The sequence below is a fragment of the Mus caroli genome, unplaced genomic scaffold (genome assembly GCF_978045245.1).
Source record: "Mus caroli unplaced genomic scaffold, Mus_caroli_1 scaffold_14, whole genome shotgun sequence".
Taxonomy (NCBI): Eukaryota; Metazoa; Chordata; class Mammalia; order Rodentia; family Muridae; genus Mus; species Mus caroli.
Window position 1 is genome coordinate 74,392,616 of NW_028227269.1, and position 16,042 is coordinate 74,408,657.

The window sequence follows — 16,042 nt, forward strand, 5'->3', positions numbered from 1 at the left end:
GTCCACCTCATCATCCATGATGATAAACAACATTAAAAATTAAAAAATGATCTATGACGATGTTTCCTAAAAAAACTAAAGAACATTAGAAATGGATAGTCTATCTACCTACCTACCTATCTACATCTATCTATCTATGTGAAGATTTGGGTACTTTTTTTTTTTTTTTGAGACAGGATTTCTCTGTGTAACCCTGGCTGCCCTAGGACTTGCTAAGCAGACCAGGATCTGCTGGCCTTGGATCCATTAATCAAATCGTCAGGCAGAGAGCCAAGTGCCTCTGCCTTCTAAGTGCTAGGATTAACGATGCTCTTTTATTTACTTTTATGTCTCTGCATGTTTGTCTGGATGTGTGACACAGGTGTGCCTCTAAAGTGTGTGTGGAGCCAAAGGAGGGCATCCGATACCCTGGAAGTGGAGTTGCAGACAAATGTGAACTGCCTGCCATGTGGGTGCTAGGAATTGAACCCATGCCCTTGGGAAGAGCAGCGATTGATTTTAGCCTATGGGCCACCTCTCAGTCCCCATTATATACGTGTGTGTGTGTGTATGTATATATACAAATATATACATACACACACATACATATAAATATATTCTGAGAATATATACATACCAGTTTCCAAATCCAATATATATATATATATGTGTGTGTGTGTGTGTGTGTGTGTGTGTGTGGGTGTGTGTATGTGTATATATATATATTCTTTTGAGAAATCCTTTTTTGGCAATATGATTTTGAGGTGTTAGTGTCAGTCTATTTTAAACATAAGGTGCTACAGGAACCAGCAGAATTTCTTTTGGCCATTATGAGTCATTGGTGTAAAATAACAATCCATTGCTCTTTTAAGCTGTCATTTTTACTGTTCATAGAAATCACTCATAGTTTAATTACAGGCCAAGGTGAGGGATGCTATGGTCTGGCTAACTCTGCAAGAGAAGAGATTCCAGAAGATGCTGAAGGACTCAGCAAGTGAGACCTACTCTAACAAGTATCATGTGAGTAATGCTCTAGGTACTCGTTTGTACTGCTTTGGGGAAGAGTGACAAAGTATACATTTAGAAAAGTACTATCTTCGGGTTTCTATTGCTGTGAAGAGACACCATGGCCACAGCAACTCTTATAAAGGGAAACATTTAATTTGGGCTGGCTTACGGTTCTGAGGTTTAGTTCACTATTGTCATGACAGGAAGCATGGCGACGTGCAGGCAGGCATGAGTGATGCTGGAGAGGTAGCTGAGAGTTCTACATCCAGACGCAGGAAGAAAGACTGAGACACACTTACCTACTCCAACAAGGCCACACCTCCTAATAGTGCCATGCCCTATATGGGGGTGGGGGTGTGTCATGTTCATTCCTACCATCACAAGCACACTTTAGAAACTAGTATTAAACAACCCAGACTTGGTACTGAATTCTACCAATTCATGATTCTACCAAATCATCTTCATGGATGCTTTTGTTAAATGCAAGTTTAGAGTCAGGAGCTCTGGCCAGGGCCCAAGATCTCATGTTGCTAATATGGTTCTTGATACTGCTAGTCCACAGACTAGTTTGAGCTTCAGGGCTCTACAGCAAGGGATGCCAAACAATAGCCCCTAGCCCTGGACTCGTCCTTTTGCAGAGAAAATGATATCAGAATAGCACTGTGATTATTAAAGAACTCCTCATAGTTATTTCCATGCTATACCTGGGCCTGAGCTGTTGGGGAAGAGGCCAAATGGTCCATGAAGCTTAAGATTTATCATCTTGCCCCCTGTAATGTTCTTCAACCCTGGTTTTGAGTAGAACATTCGCTCATCATGAATACTGAATGAGAGGGGAGAAAACAGGATATCAATTGCACATTTTAGAATTAGAGTACAGGGCTTCATCCAGGAGTCCTGTGCATAGAAGTGATGTTATCCCTGAACACTGGCCATTTGCTATGGAGCACCCTTGCTGACTAGTCTTCTACAGGCTAACACATCTCGATGAACTGGGTGGTGTTCATGAGTTTCACACATGAAGACACTGGGGTTTAGAGAGACTAAATGACTTCTTTGAATGTGCACAGCTTCTCAAGGGTAGAGTGTGGCTTTAAGGCTTTGGTCTTTTCACATTCTGTTGAGTTTCCAGGGCATGTTCGTTATTAACTGTACAGTCCTGGAGAGAGCAAACGAAGCTTTCTTGGAACCCGTTGGCTATGTAATTTTGTGCTTCCCACCAGTGTTTGGTCCTGAATAAGGATGATATTGTCATATGCTTCTGCAGCCCTTAGCCCTTTCTGGGCCTCCGTTGCCCTGAGGGAGCTGGGTGAGTCAGCTTTTCCAAATCCAACACTGAATGGATCATGTGACTTGTAGGCCATGCCATCCTGCTTGCCTCAAAGTCTGTAGGGGAAGAAAGGACCAAACATTCTCTTCTTCCTTTGATCAGAACAGCACAGGATCCATAGGATCTATGCCTTCTCCCCCCCCCCCCCCCCCGCACACGTTTGAGGTTGAAGAGGTGCTCACTGTTCAGTGAACACCCCTTGCTCCCACTTTCCCACTATGCCTTTGATTTAGAAACGTATCATAGGTTAATGTCTCTTCAATAACAAGTTTTGTGAAGCTATTAGTTGTCAGAGATAAAGTAAATTATTTGCTATCTATCTTATCTATCTATTTATTTTCAAGGCAAGGTACTAATTTCATCACCCTGCCCATGAATTCTTGAGTTCAAATCATTTTTGTCTCAGCCTCTCCCATATCTGGGACTGTAAGGTCTCTACCACCATGCCCAGCTTCTATCAAGTATAGTTAGGAAGATTGTTAATGATTGTATAATGTGTTGACACACATTGTAACTCTAAAACACCAATACTGCATACAAGTGCAAACCAAGAGAAACTTTGTTCTGAAATTCCGAGTGCAGGCAGAAGGGAGTTTTAGTTGGACAGGATGCACGGGGAAGAGTTGAATCATCTCTGCTTGTCACAAGCCACGTTGATAATCTTTGTGTGGCTCAGATGTGGATGTCATGCACTTGGGAAGCTGAGACAGGACGATTGCTGTAAGTCTGAGGCCAGCTTTGGGTCATAGTGAGTTCCGTACCAATATGAGGTACAGAATGAAACCCATCCCACAAAAGCAAAACCAGCTGCCATCATTTCTACAGGAAATATCAGGGCAGCAGTTGTCTTGTCTGCTCTGGGCTGGGCAGATTTTCACAGGTGGCATCATGATCTGATGTCTAGAGACGGGTGGCTTTGCCACTCCTTTGCAGTAGAAATCCCATAACTGACACCCGTGGGCCATTTTGTTGTTATTCAATTTACCAGACTGAAGCGACCTGGGTAGAGAAAGGATACGGGATTCAAAGATTTTTAACCTTTGCCTAAGCCAGACTTTAACATAACCTTTAGCTATAGGCCTTTAATTAGCAGATTACGTCTTATAAATGGAATGACGTGTTTCAAGGTTGTTATGAAATGCTCGTCTAACTGCAGAGTCTGCTGTCATTTATGGAGTCACTGAATGAAGAAAAGGAATCCTTCGTTGATGTCCTGTCACTGAAAGGGAGGATGGGAGAGCTGAATGAAGATGAATCACGGCTGCAACAAGGCTGGGCCAGCCTCATGCACCAGGTGACTGTGTTTCGTACGCCACTTAGAACTCTTCTGGGGTGGCTTTGTTAGGAAAAGTCTTGACTCTAGACTTTGATCAGGGGCTCTCTAGGAGACGGTAGGTGCTTCACCAGAGCACAGGATCCGGCTTTGCCCCCTCCCCACACAATATCATTTATGTAGGACTTTAATTTTAAGGGAGGTTTATGGAATTCTGCTTAAGTACAAGATTATCCAAAGCTACATTGGCCATCAATCTTGGTTTACCATAGAGGATAAGGTAGTATTTCCTATTGGAGGTTTTTGATGTTTTGGGTGAGCTGTAGACTCTTCTCTCCCATCATTTGTCAGGATCAATATGTGCTTGGAGGACAATCTGGAAACACATGTAGGATGGTTGTGTTTGTGAGTGTCATTCACATTTATGGCTTTCATCCTCTTGAGATTATTAAGATTTGGTTTATGGTCCAGCATATGGTGTAACACTAAAACCACACGCCTCTGGAAAAGCTTGTATCTTTCAGCAATTTTGTATGATATTAATATCACTTAAGTCAAGGTGGCCAATACTCATGTCCAGCCTCTCTATGTCTTGACTGGCGTTTGTCTAGTTCTATAGCTGCTGAAAGGGAAGTTTAAAAATCTGTGGAAACCCCTCTTCAGTTTTGTCAAGTTCTGTTTTGTGCATTTTAAAATTTTATTAAGTATGTAATAGACTCATGAGAGTTGTATCTTTCTGATGAACTGACACTTTCTGAAATATCTCACTAAATATACTACTAATATTTAGTGAGTGTTTTGCTTGATATCTGCTTCATTTGATATGGATGTCATGTTCTGACCCTGTTATTCCGATGCTATTTAAATTAGACATTTCCCCCTCATTTATTTCAACCCATTTGAGTCTTTATAGTTCATCTACTAACGACAACTCATGGATTTTTCTTTTCTTATTTATTCTGACAGTTCTGACCTTTGAATGGGAGTGTTTAGTACATTATACTTAATATAATTCTTCCAATCATTTAATTTACAAATATTATTTTCCTCTTTGATTTGTGTGCTTCCTCTGGTTTTGAATCTTCATTTTATTTAAAGAAAAAAATCTGTTTTTTTTTTTTTGTGAAGATAAAGAGTGTTTATTCTGCAGAAATGTTAAAAAATTCTGTTTTAATATGTCAGTTTTGGGCTCTTTTTATTTATTGTTTAGTGATTGCTCTAGGGGTTGTAATGTACATTCTGAACTGTTTATAGTTTAAATTTTAAGCTGTACGATTTCTTATTATACAACTTTTTTACCATGTAACATCTATTTTTCAGAAGTTCTTTTAAAAAATGTTTGTTTCATTATCATTCCTTAAATGCCTGTTTGTTTTCTAACAAGAGATAGACAATGTGTGGAACCAGATGGGAGAGAAAAAAAATTTTTTTTTTTTTTTTTTTTTTTTTTGGTTTTTCGAGATAGGGTTTCTCTGTGTAGTCCTCACTGTCCTGGAACTCACTCTGTAGACCAGGCTGGCCTTGAACTCAGAAATCCACCTGCCTCTCCCTCCCAAGTGCTGAGATTTAAGGCGTGTGCCACCACTGCCCGGCATGGGAGAGGAAATTGTAATCACAGTATATTGTATAAAAAGTCTATTTTTAAATTAAAAGAAAAAATATGTATTCTGTTTTGAATTAGGTGTGCACCTATGTGTCTCAGTGTGGGTGTGTGCACACGAGTGCAGGTGTCTGCAGAGGCAAAGACATTGGGATGTCTTCAAGCTGAAGGTGCTTAGGCACATGCCATGGGTGCTGGGAACCAGACTTGGGTCCTCTGCAGAGCAGTACATACTCTCAACTGCTGAGTCATCTCTCCAGCCTCTCCCCAACCCCCAACAACCCTGCATTCAAATAGTTCATCCCCCTCCCCCTCCTGTTCATTATGCTGTGCTTGTTTTATATATAAGGGTGTGTGTGTGTGTGTGTGTGTGTGTGTGTGTGTGTGTGTGTGAGTTAGGGGTAGATATGTGCATGTGTGTGCAGGTGCCCGTGGAGGTCAGAAGAGCTGGAGTTATGGGTGGTTGTGAGTGACTCAGCATGCATGCTGGGAGCTGATCTGCAAGAGCATGGCAGCTTAGCCTCACAGACAATGTGTGGAACCAGATGGGAGAGAAAAAAATTTTTTTTTTTTTTTTTTGGTTTTCCGAGACAGGGTTTCTCTGTGTAGTCCTGGCTGTCCTGGAACTAACTCTGTAGACCAGGCTGGCCTCGAACTCAGAAATCCGCCTGCCTCTGCCTCCCAAGTGTTGGAATTAAAGGCATGTACCACTACTGCCCGGCCGCTAATGTTTTTTAATGAAACATTTTATTTTTATGTTTATGTATGTGTCTCTGTGTGCATATGTGTATGTGCACATCTATCTGTATCTGTGTGTTTATGCATGTGAGTGCAGTTCTCACAGAGGCCAGAGGATGTCAGATTCCCTGGAGCCTGAGCTGCAGACAGTAGTAAGCCATCCTAGGTAAATGGTACTGGGAATCTAATTGGGCCCTTTGTAAGAGCAGTATGACACCTCTGAAGCCCCCCATTAAATGATTTTTAAATGAATTTATTGAGTTCATTATAGAATTCACTCATGTTACATTTACAGAGAGTCTGGCTCACTGTTTTCCGGGTGAATCTCGGCTTGCGGATCAGAAGTGACAGCCTAGTTTTCCAAATCATTTATTATATGTAGTTGTCCAGCAGCCATGGAGAACTGGGCCTACCTGAAAGGGAGGCTGGAAATGAAAAAGGACAGGGTGCGAGAGAAGGATGAAGCCAAGACAAAGTTTCTGATCAAGGCTCAAAGTTTAATGTTCAGCACTGCGTTTATATAGGGAGAGCCCACAGACCCATCCTTTGATTTAGCTGGGACTGAGTTGCAAAGCAAGGTCTGTCTATTCTTCTAAATTCCTTAGGAAATTGCAGGTGCTGCAAGGCAGAAGACTCAACCTGGGTCGTTAAGGTCCAACTGTGACAAGCACTTAAGGTCTATTTAGCCTGCTCAAGGCTGGGGGAAGGGCACAATTATATATGTTAGGTGTGCATGGCTTCCGGGAGCCACTCTCTAGAGATGTCTTCTGAGGAATTAGTGCAGCTCAAGGAATCTCACCACCAGAGAATAGTTCCCAATGCATTCTGGGAACCTGGCTGTTATAAAATGACTGGAGCAATGTGCAGCAACTGGTCCATAATAATATGAAAATCAGTGAAGCTGTTGTCTGCATAGTTCAGAGTGTTCCAGTCCACAGAGACCTGGCTTGATTTTTTTTTTTTTCTTTCAGAATATGATTTGGAAAAATTATCTGAAATAATGAGGAAAAAACCACAAAAAAGAATTACTTCGCAAGATTAAAAGCTTCAAACTAATAGTATATTGGAAATCTATTTTTTAGTTAGGAGGCTCTGCAGATAATTTTCTTGGTGCAGTGAAGTGATACATGTTAATTTTAAACTCACTATGCATATCAAGCTAGTGCCATCTATACAGTTTCTGGTTTCATAGTTTATAGATCTAGGTATATTTTACTTATTTATTAATTTTAAAGTTAATATACCAAGTAATGGATTTCATTATGGCATTTTCATATATGCACGTAAGTTAGTAAGTTTTTTCCTCTTAAGCCTGCTGCAGATAGTAGCAACATTATCTGATTTTGACCTGGTAAAACTTTTCATACATTTTCAGCCAAATTAAAAAATAATCCTTTCAGGAAGGATATGTATGAGTGTGTGTATGTGTGTGTGTGTGAGTGTGTGGTGTGAGTGTGTGTGTGTGAGTGTGTGTGTTCAGTGTTCAAGAATAGGAAGGAATGAAGGTAAATGTTGCCTCTGTCTTCTAAAAGTTTTGACTTCATTAAAACTACAGAGAGCTTTCATTTAGTTGCACAAAGAATAGAGTTGAATTAGAGCAGGGCCTCCCTCCATTTTCTCTTCTTTTCGTTCTTAACGTCATTTTCTATAACTCAGGGCATATAGGAACATAAAAATAGGCATCCCAACTGAGCATTTGCTAAATTACATGAATCATATGGAATTTATATTAGGGAAGTAAATGTATTTGTAGATCGCCTGATGACCTTACTTCGATTCCCAGAACCTGCATGGTAGAAGATGAGAACTTGGGTCAAGATGGGATTTACTGAAGAAAAGAAGTGGGAGGGTCAGGTGTAGTCAGAGCTAGTGAGAGAGCAAGCTGTGCATGTGTGTGTGCGCGCGCGCGTGTGTGTGTGTGTGAGTGTGCGCGTGCGTGTGCGTGCGTGTGTGCGCGCGCGTGCGTGCATACTTGTGAAGTATGGTTTCAGTGTTGTCCTGAGGAGGAATTCTGCTCATCTAGAAACTCTGACTAAAACCAGCCAAAGGACACATGGCCGTGCGGTGTTTCAGATAGTTCTTTCTGAGACTATCCCTGTTTGGAGGAGAACTTTAAATAGTTCCAATTTCCTCCATGCAACTTCCGTGAGATTCTCCCAATCCCATATTCCCCGCTTCTGTCTGTTCCAACAGCTTTTAAACTAATTATATTCCTCTTCTTCAAGTAGTAAAATGATATTTAGAACTAAGAGGTTTGCCCACTGATAAAATTCCTTTAATAAGTCAGCCTTGGCTTTCTGAGGCAGGTGAAGTAAGCATGCGTTGGTGAAGAGACAGGCGGTTGAGGACTGACCGTTCTGCCTTATTTCAGGTCGCTGAGTGGAGAGCCCAACTGGATGACGCCTTGCCTTCACCGCTCAAAGAGACCGAAGCATGGCTGAAGGACATAGAGGGTGTTGTGCAAGAAGGGGTGCCGACCTCCCAGAGTTACTCTGAAGCCAGGACTCTGATCCAAGGGAAACTATCTTCATTCAAGGTAGGAAAAGAAACTCATGGAAAAATTACCTTTCTTAGGGTCCGTCCTTGAGGAAGACTGTATTCTAGGAAGAAGAGAATCAAATGCAGTGGTGGCTGAGGGTGGTGTAGCTTTTGTCCCTTGGGATCCAGAGACTCTCATGGTGGCACCAGCTATCATCCCAGCACCTGGGAGGTAGAGGCAGGAGATCTGGAGTTCAGGGGCATCCTTGGCTTGATAGTAAGTCTGAGGCCACCTGAGCCACATGAGATTCTGTGACACAAACAACTCCCAATGAAATGGAGATGTTTTGACGTTCACAACTATTGAGCTGTTCAAGAGAGAAATCAGGAAAGGTGGAGTCCAGTCAGCTCTAAATCAGCAGTGACATCCAACCAAGAAACAACCAAAAAGATGGCAAGGGGAAGAAAGTGAGGGTGGTTGGGTTCTCATTGCAAATGTGTGGGCAGATTTGGTTTGTGAGAGTTCGAGCAGTCATGCCTCTAGACAGACGCATGGAGAGACTTGGGAAAACAAAGGATTTTGCTAACGACTATGCCAAAGACAATGCCTGCCACCGTTTGGGAAAATGTCCCACCTAAAAACCTTTATGCTGAAATAATGGGTATGACAATCTTAGGTAAAAAGGAACAGATAAGAGCCAGTCATGGTGGCTCATGCCTATGAGCATAGCACTCCGAAAGCTGAGACAGGAGCATTACCACAAGTTTAAGGCTACAATATGTGACTCTATCTGTGACTCTATCTCAATCAATTGATCAATCCATCAGGTTTTTTGCCTTTTTTTTTTTTTTTGAAAAACAGATATAACATAGGCATAATGGAGATTCCTGCCTTTGCAGTATTTAGAGATAAATTGGATTTTCATATTTGTAAATTTCTTTCAGAGTCTGATGGGCAGCTTTGACTATCATTCGGATGTTCTCATGGCCTTTCAAACCAATGCCGAGAAGAGCCTGCCAGCTGTGCCTCCTGCTAAACTGGAGGAGATGACAAGACGGTTTGTGACAGTGCCAGTCCACAAGCTCTGTGAATGAAATGAGCGATTCCCGCTCATGTTTAGCAATAGCGTTGCTTGCATGCCACAAGCATAGAGACTTTGAGATAACATCTGACATATTTGTCTGCATCTCGATAACCACACCTTCATGGTTTGCAATAGCAGCATAAATGCTCACATCCTGTGTCACTGAGCAGTAGACTCCTGTGATGGGGCTTTGCCTTTCTGAGTGCACTCCTTTTTCATGTTTGTAAATCTGGGCTCCTCACAAAGATAACAGATTAAGGCAGGGAGTAAGGGTAGAGAGATACTTCATCAGTTATGAACCCTGGCTATGCAAATCATGAGGACAGAGTTTAGACTCAGCACCCGTGTAAGCACCCTGGGGTCCCATAGATAACTAAAACTTCAGCTCAGGGAGATCTAAGGCTTTTTCCTGGCCTCTGTGTGCATAAGCATCTATAGTCACACACTCGTGTGCATACATAATCATGAAAACACACATAGACATAAATAAATCAAATCAGTCTTTAAAAAACCTGTAAAATGTTACCAATATAAGGGCTGGGGAGACGTCTCAGTGAGTAAGCACTTACTACTCTTGCAGAGGACTCAAGCTCAACTCTCCAGTAACTACACTGAGTGTCTCCCAACTCTCCAGGGGACCCAACACCCGCTTTTGGCCTCTTTAGACACCTGCATCCACACAAATAGACAGATAGACCCCCCCACACACACACACACATCCGTATACACATCGATGAATAATAACATAAAATCTTAAAAAATCCATTCTTAGTAGAAAAGTCATTTAACTGACTGTTGTCCACACTGTCTTCTGGTTTTTCTTTACTCATAAGTAGCTTATGGCAATAATAACAAGACAATGTTAGCCTTAATACTGAAACTGGCTTCATATGTAAGCTTTAAACAATTGTAGCTGGATCAGATTATACAGAAGTTGGTTTTTTTTTTTTTTTTTTTTTTTTGGTTTTTCGAGGCAGGGTTTCTCTGTGTAGCCCTGGCTGTCCTGGAACTCACTCTGTAGACCAGGCTGGCCTCGGACTCAGAAATCCGCCTGCCTTTGCCTCCCAAGTGCTGGGATTAAAGGCGTGCGCCACCATGCCCAGCTATACAGAAGTTTTTAAATCCTAAGATAGTTTGCTCCTTAGGGTCTTCTTAACAGGATTTCTCAATAAGAGAATAATTTCTTCAGAAAGTGTTCTGTTACATTTTTACCTTAGAAATGTTGCTTTATATCTTGCCAGAGTGTTTGTTTCACATGACTTTAAAAGGAGAAGAGAGGATGGAAGGACACAAACACACACACACACACAGACACACACACACACAGACACACACAGAGCACAGGGCTGGGGACACTCTTGAAGATACATCTGAGTTCCATGTGTTTGAATAGAAAAATTAAATCACAGGATTTCTTTATCTGACACTTGGTCCATTCTAAAACCTGTTTGTTTTCCAGAATCAACAACGTTTTGGGTAAAAACTTCATCCCACTCCTGGAGTTTCATGACTCTAAGTGCTCAGTTCTGGCTCTGCTTGATGAAGCGAAGGCCAAGTTGGATGTCTGGAACGGCACTTATGAGAGCAAGGAGTCTGTGGAAATCCTGCTGGAAGACTGGCATGTGAGCGGCTGCGGGCTGGGCGTCAGCTTCCCTTTCCTGCTTCTGGATTAGCTCAGGGATTCTCCCTTTCTGGGCTTGGGTGTTTGTTGGTAGGGCTCATTAGCTTCAGTTTCCCTGGAGAAAACCATGCGTGGTGGTCAAATAGCTGCTAGAGAACGAGTAAGAAGATGAGGATCGCCATGGTCAAGATGGAGTTAGGATGGTTAGGGCCTCAAAGAAGGCTCTGCTGTGGTCTTTTCCCATTACAAGGTTTTGCTTATTTTTGTTCTTTTTTCAATTTATGCTTCCATTCAATGGTTCTCTTTTCTTTGAAAACTTTGGTCTTAGCCCCTCAAGTTTTTTTTTCTTTTCTTTTCTTTTTTCTTTTCTTTTCTTTTCTTTTCTTTTCTTCTTCTTCTTCTTCTTCTTCTTCTTCTTCTTCTTCTTCTTCTTCTTCTTCTTCTTCTTCTTCTTCTTCTTCTTCTTCTTTTTTAATTATTATAATATCTAAGTACACTGTAGCTTAGCCCCTCAAGTTTTTTTTCTTTTCTTTTCTTCTTCTTCTTCTTTTTTTTTAATTATTATAATATCTAAGTACACTGTAGCTGTCTTCAGATGCACCAGAAGAGCACATCAGATCTCATTACGAATGGTTGTGAGCCACCATGTGGTTGCTGGGAATTGAACTCAGGACCTTCGGAAGAGCAGTCGGTGCTCTTAACCACTGAGCCATCTCTTCAGCCCCCGCCCCTCAAGTTTTATTTTGAAATTTTAAAAAATATAGTTTCAGTTACTTTGGTGCATGCCACGGATGCGTGTGGAGGTCAGAGGACATCCTGTAGGAGTCAATTCTCTCCTTCTGTCACGTGGGTCCCAGGGACTGAATGCAGTCCTCCAGGCTTGGTGGCAAGTGCCTTATGCTCTGTGGTGCCTTCTTGGCTGCCCTTTCCCCAAGTTTGAGTAGGAAATGGCTTAAATGCTTCAAAGAAAAACACGTCACCAAAACCAAAAGCATAGGTGTGTCCTTACAAGCATAGGTGTGTCCATGCAGAAATTCAGATGGAAACCCCATGGGGCGCCTTCTTTATGGGAATGGAGGGTGGGGAGACTTGAAAAACTCAAAATTATAAGTTTCAAGGAAATGGAAGAGGATGATGAAGACATACATATCTGTTTATAAATGATCATTTAAATATTATGCTCTTCCAAATTGGAGGCACCATTCTAAACTGGGCTAGGTTTTATTTATATATAAAACATGGAGAGCAGTACTACATATAACTTTGTCTTCTCTGAAGTTTTATTTTTTTCTGGGCTTTTGTTTGTTCATTGGTACTTTGAGATAGGGTCATATGTAATGAGGTTGGTCTTGAACTCCCGACTCTCCTGTAAGTGTTAGATTACAGGAGTGTGCCATCATGCCCAGCTTTGGATTTACATTTCACTGGCTCAGTAATCATAGTAGTTAGCTAGCACAAAATAAGAATATAATCAGTGGTTCTTAACGTTCCTAATGGTGTAACACTTTAATACAGTTCCTTACGTTTGATGACCGCCAATCATAAAACTATTTGTTGCTACTTCATAACTGTCATTTTGCTACTGTTATGAATTGTAATGTAAATATCTGTTCTCTGATGGTCTTATGCAACCCACAGGTTGAGAACCGCTAAGATAATAAACAGGGAGTTTAGAGTCGGCTCTGAGTTAGCCCCAGGATTTTCCATAGCTGATTTAGTTAATGATAGTTTCACAGCCGTCTCTGTGCAGGTGGGGAGAGCTCCTGAAAAAGGAACCTAATGTAGCGAATGAAGACTTACTAATTAATGTGCGTAAGGCCGGGAAGCCTAAGCTATTGACACAGTTACACTATGTTACTAAGACAGGTGAGCTAGAAGGCTTGGATCTGCTATGACTGATAAACTTGCCTTTTCCCATCAGCCAGAAGCAGTGTAAAGTCACATGGCTATGTTAAGCTGAATCTGCTGTGATAGCCCTGGGTCATTGTCCTCTTGCATCTCCTAAGTCCTAGCCACCCTTCCCGAACCACTCCTTCCATTTCTGCTGCTGCAGTGTGGTGGTATTGACGTACTCAAACATTGCTGGCAACCATGCCCTTTCACATACTGACATCACATACTGACATCACATACTGACATCACATGCTGACATCACATGCTGACATCACATGCTGACATCACATGCTGACATCACATGCTGACATCACATGCTGACATCACATGCTGACATCACATGCTGACATCACATGCTGACATCACATGCTGACATCACATGCTGACATCACATGCTGACATCACATGCTGACATCACATGCTGACATCACATGCTGACATCACATGCTGACATCACATGCTGACATCACATGCTGACATCACATACTGACATCACATACTGACATCACATACTGACATCTGGATTTCTTGGCACATTTTCAAAAGTAAAATCTGTCAACATTTTTTTTCCCTCTCCACAGAAATTTACTGGAGAAAAAAAGTTCCTAGTTCAACTTGATGCTTCTTTTCAAAAATGTGAAGAAATGTATAAGAACTCGGGTAAAGTATCCTAGTTGCTTTTTAATGGGTCAGCTATCATTTCAAGATGACATTTGTTTTACTTTGATGGTTTGGACATTAACTGTTTTCATGCCTGCTTTCCTTTCTTTTGCTTTTAATATTGTTAGGCAACATGCTTGTTGGTTAATGCAAATAATTTTCTTAGTGATAGCCCTGTGTCATTACAGTTACAAACAAAAACTGTTTTGTAAGACTTGTTGTTTTTGTTTGTTTTGCTGATGCAGCCAGAGAATGTGAGAGTATTAGAGAGGAGTATGTGATGCTGGAAAAGAATGTTCACTCATGCAGACAATACATCCATAACACGAAGGCCACACTGCAAAGAGCACTGATGTCTTGGGTAACTTTCGAGGAAGATCTCGCCCTACTAAAGGCTTCTTTTGACTCGACAAAGAAGGAACAACTTAAAGAGGTATTTGAAGTCAATGGTCCTATCCCAGTTTTACATTTTATTTTTGGAGACTGACTACATACATACACCATTCAAGTTAGGGATTAAAGGCATGCGTTACCATGCCCAGCTAGAATGAACTTTTCTATTTCTTTTTGTTTGGAGGCCCATTTTGACTCCAAAAGTTGAGTGTCAACACAAAGGAGTAAACATATCTTCTAGAAAATTCTTCAAGATTTTGAGAAGAACTTAGTTTTTTCCTAATGTAATTGTCAGAGAGTATTTCCTTTGAATTGTGTACACACACACACACACACACACACACACACACGCATGTTTACATAATAATACAGCTTTTTTTTTTTTTTTTTTGGATCACTCTATCAAGAACCTGGAGACAGGCTCTTGGCTATATGATCTAGGCTGGCTTCAGAGTCAAGACTGTCCTGTTTTCATGGGACTTCCTGGCTGATAGGATTACAGGCATGTACTACCATGCCTACCTAAATCACTGTTTTTAAGAATTATAATTTTCCATTTAGTTAAAACCTTTTTCCCCTACATCTTTTCTGAATTTCCCTCCTACAGAGGGTCCCAGATTCATTTGATCAATAGAGGCTAATACCACCTTCATGACGGTTTTACTTAGTCTCTAGGCCAAGAATTATTTAACACTTCCCAATTTAAGTCATCTAGTTTCTAGTTCCACAACTTAGTAGCAGCATGGGTTCTAGGAGATAAATGCTGCTGAGACCACGCCAGAGTTACAAAGCTCTAACAAGATCTCTGGCATCATGGCAGAGGTTCGGGATTGTATGTTCAAGATGGTAACTTTTCTGAGTTATGTATATTTTAATATCAGATGTGTGGAAGGAATGTCAGTGCAACTATTATTTTTGTATGCCAGCTAGGAAATGGCATGGGTTTCTGTCACTCACTTTTGTTGTTGAAAGTGGACCAAGACAGCCTTTCACTCTGAATGGAGCAGAATTACTTTGTGGACAGTAGGCTCTTGGTATGGAAGAAATGCAGGGAGTATAGGAGTGCACAGAGAGCACCTTAGACTTAGAAAGTTCCCTCGTCTCCCTGTCACCTGTGTTGGTCCTATAAGCTCATACCATTGGTTTTCAATAGTTCTTCTGTCTTTCAGGGTCTGATATTAGAATATACATAAACCTGGGGAAGGTTGCCATCTTGAATGTGACTCTGCTGAGATACTCTGGGCTTCCAGAGATCTTAAAAGAGACTTTGAATTTTAAAGGAGACTTGGTAGCATCTATCACATAGACACTGTGCCAGTATTACATATTTGCCCTAGATGACTTAGGAAATTCTTGGCCTTGATACTAAATATCAAGTATCAAGGCAATATTGCCTCTATTGAAACCATTACCACAGTGGTATGGCCTCTATCGATCAGATGAGTCTGAGAACCTTTGTTAGTTTATTAGATACTTAGAAAAGTTGACCAGGCACTTCTGAAGAGTCCTGGGCCAGGAGGACAGTGTCGAGCACCTGCTAGGCAGCAACCCAAGAAAACAAGCTGGGAGGCCCTCTAAGAGGGAAGTCAGTTTCTCTTCAAAGGCCTTCACACTCAGTCTTGCTGAGAATAAGCCTTAGCAGAGCCTTCTGGATAATAGCAATAAAATTCTAACATCAAACATTTCTGGTGCTTACCTGTGATGTAGGTTCCCGTTGAGACCCTCTTGCAGTGGAACGTAAAACACACTTCTTTGAATGAGGTGGGGAGTTTCCTGATTGGAGTCAGCAGTAGAGAAGTTGCCGCATCTATTTCTAAAGAACTGAGAAGGCTCAATAAAAGATGGAGAAAGTTCATCACCAAAACTCCACTTGTAAGTTCCTGTTTCTGGCAACCGCTTTCTGGGGATATAATATTTGGTCACACATGTAGGGGTGTGTGTGTGTGTCCTCATCTGCTGTCCACACTATTTTTGAGACAAGGTC

At 41.4% G+C, this 16,042-nt stretch overlaps 1 protein-coding gene across 10 annotated transcripts in view; it reads left to right on the forward strand.

Annotated features, from left to right (window-relative positions):
• The window catches only part of Syne2 (spectrin repeat containing nuclear envelope protein 2), a 301,122-nt gene that overhangs the window by 78,848 nt on the left and 206,232 nt on the right, over positions 1-16,042 (forward strand). For all 10 annotated transcript variants that reach the window (XM_085830464.1, XM_085830470.1, XM_085830468.1 and 7 more), the window contains exons 10-17: positions 898-999; positions 3,474-3,611; positions 8,300-8,464; positions 9,352-9,464; positions 10,951-11,113; positions 13,587-13,665; positions 13,911-14,098; positions 15,766-15,930. In XM_085830464.1, coding sequence (XP_085686590.1) covers positions 898-999; positions 3,474-3,611; positions 8,300-8,464; positions 9,352-9,464; positions 10,951-11,113; positions 13,587-13,665; positions 13,911-14,098; positions 15,766-15,930 — 1,113 coding nt within the window. The remainder of the gene's footprint in view (positions 1-897; positions 1,000-3,473; positions 3,612-8,299; positions 8,465-9,351; positions 9,465-10,950; positions 11,114-13,586; positions 13,666-13,910; positions 14,099-15,765; positions 15,931-16,042) is intronic.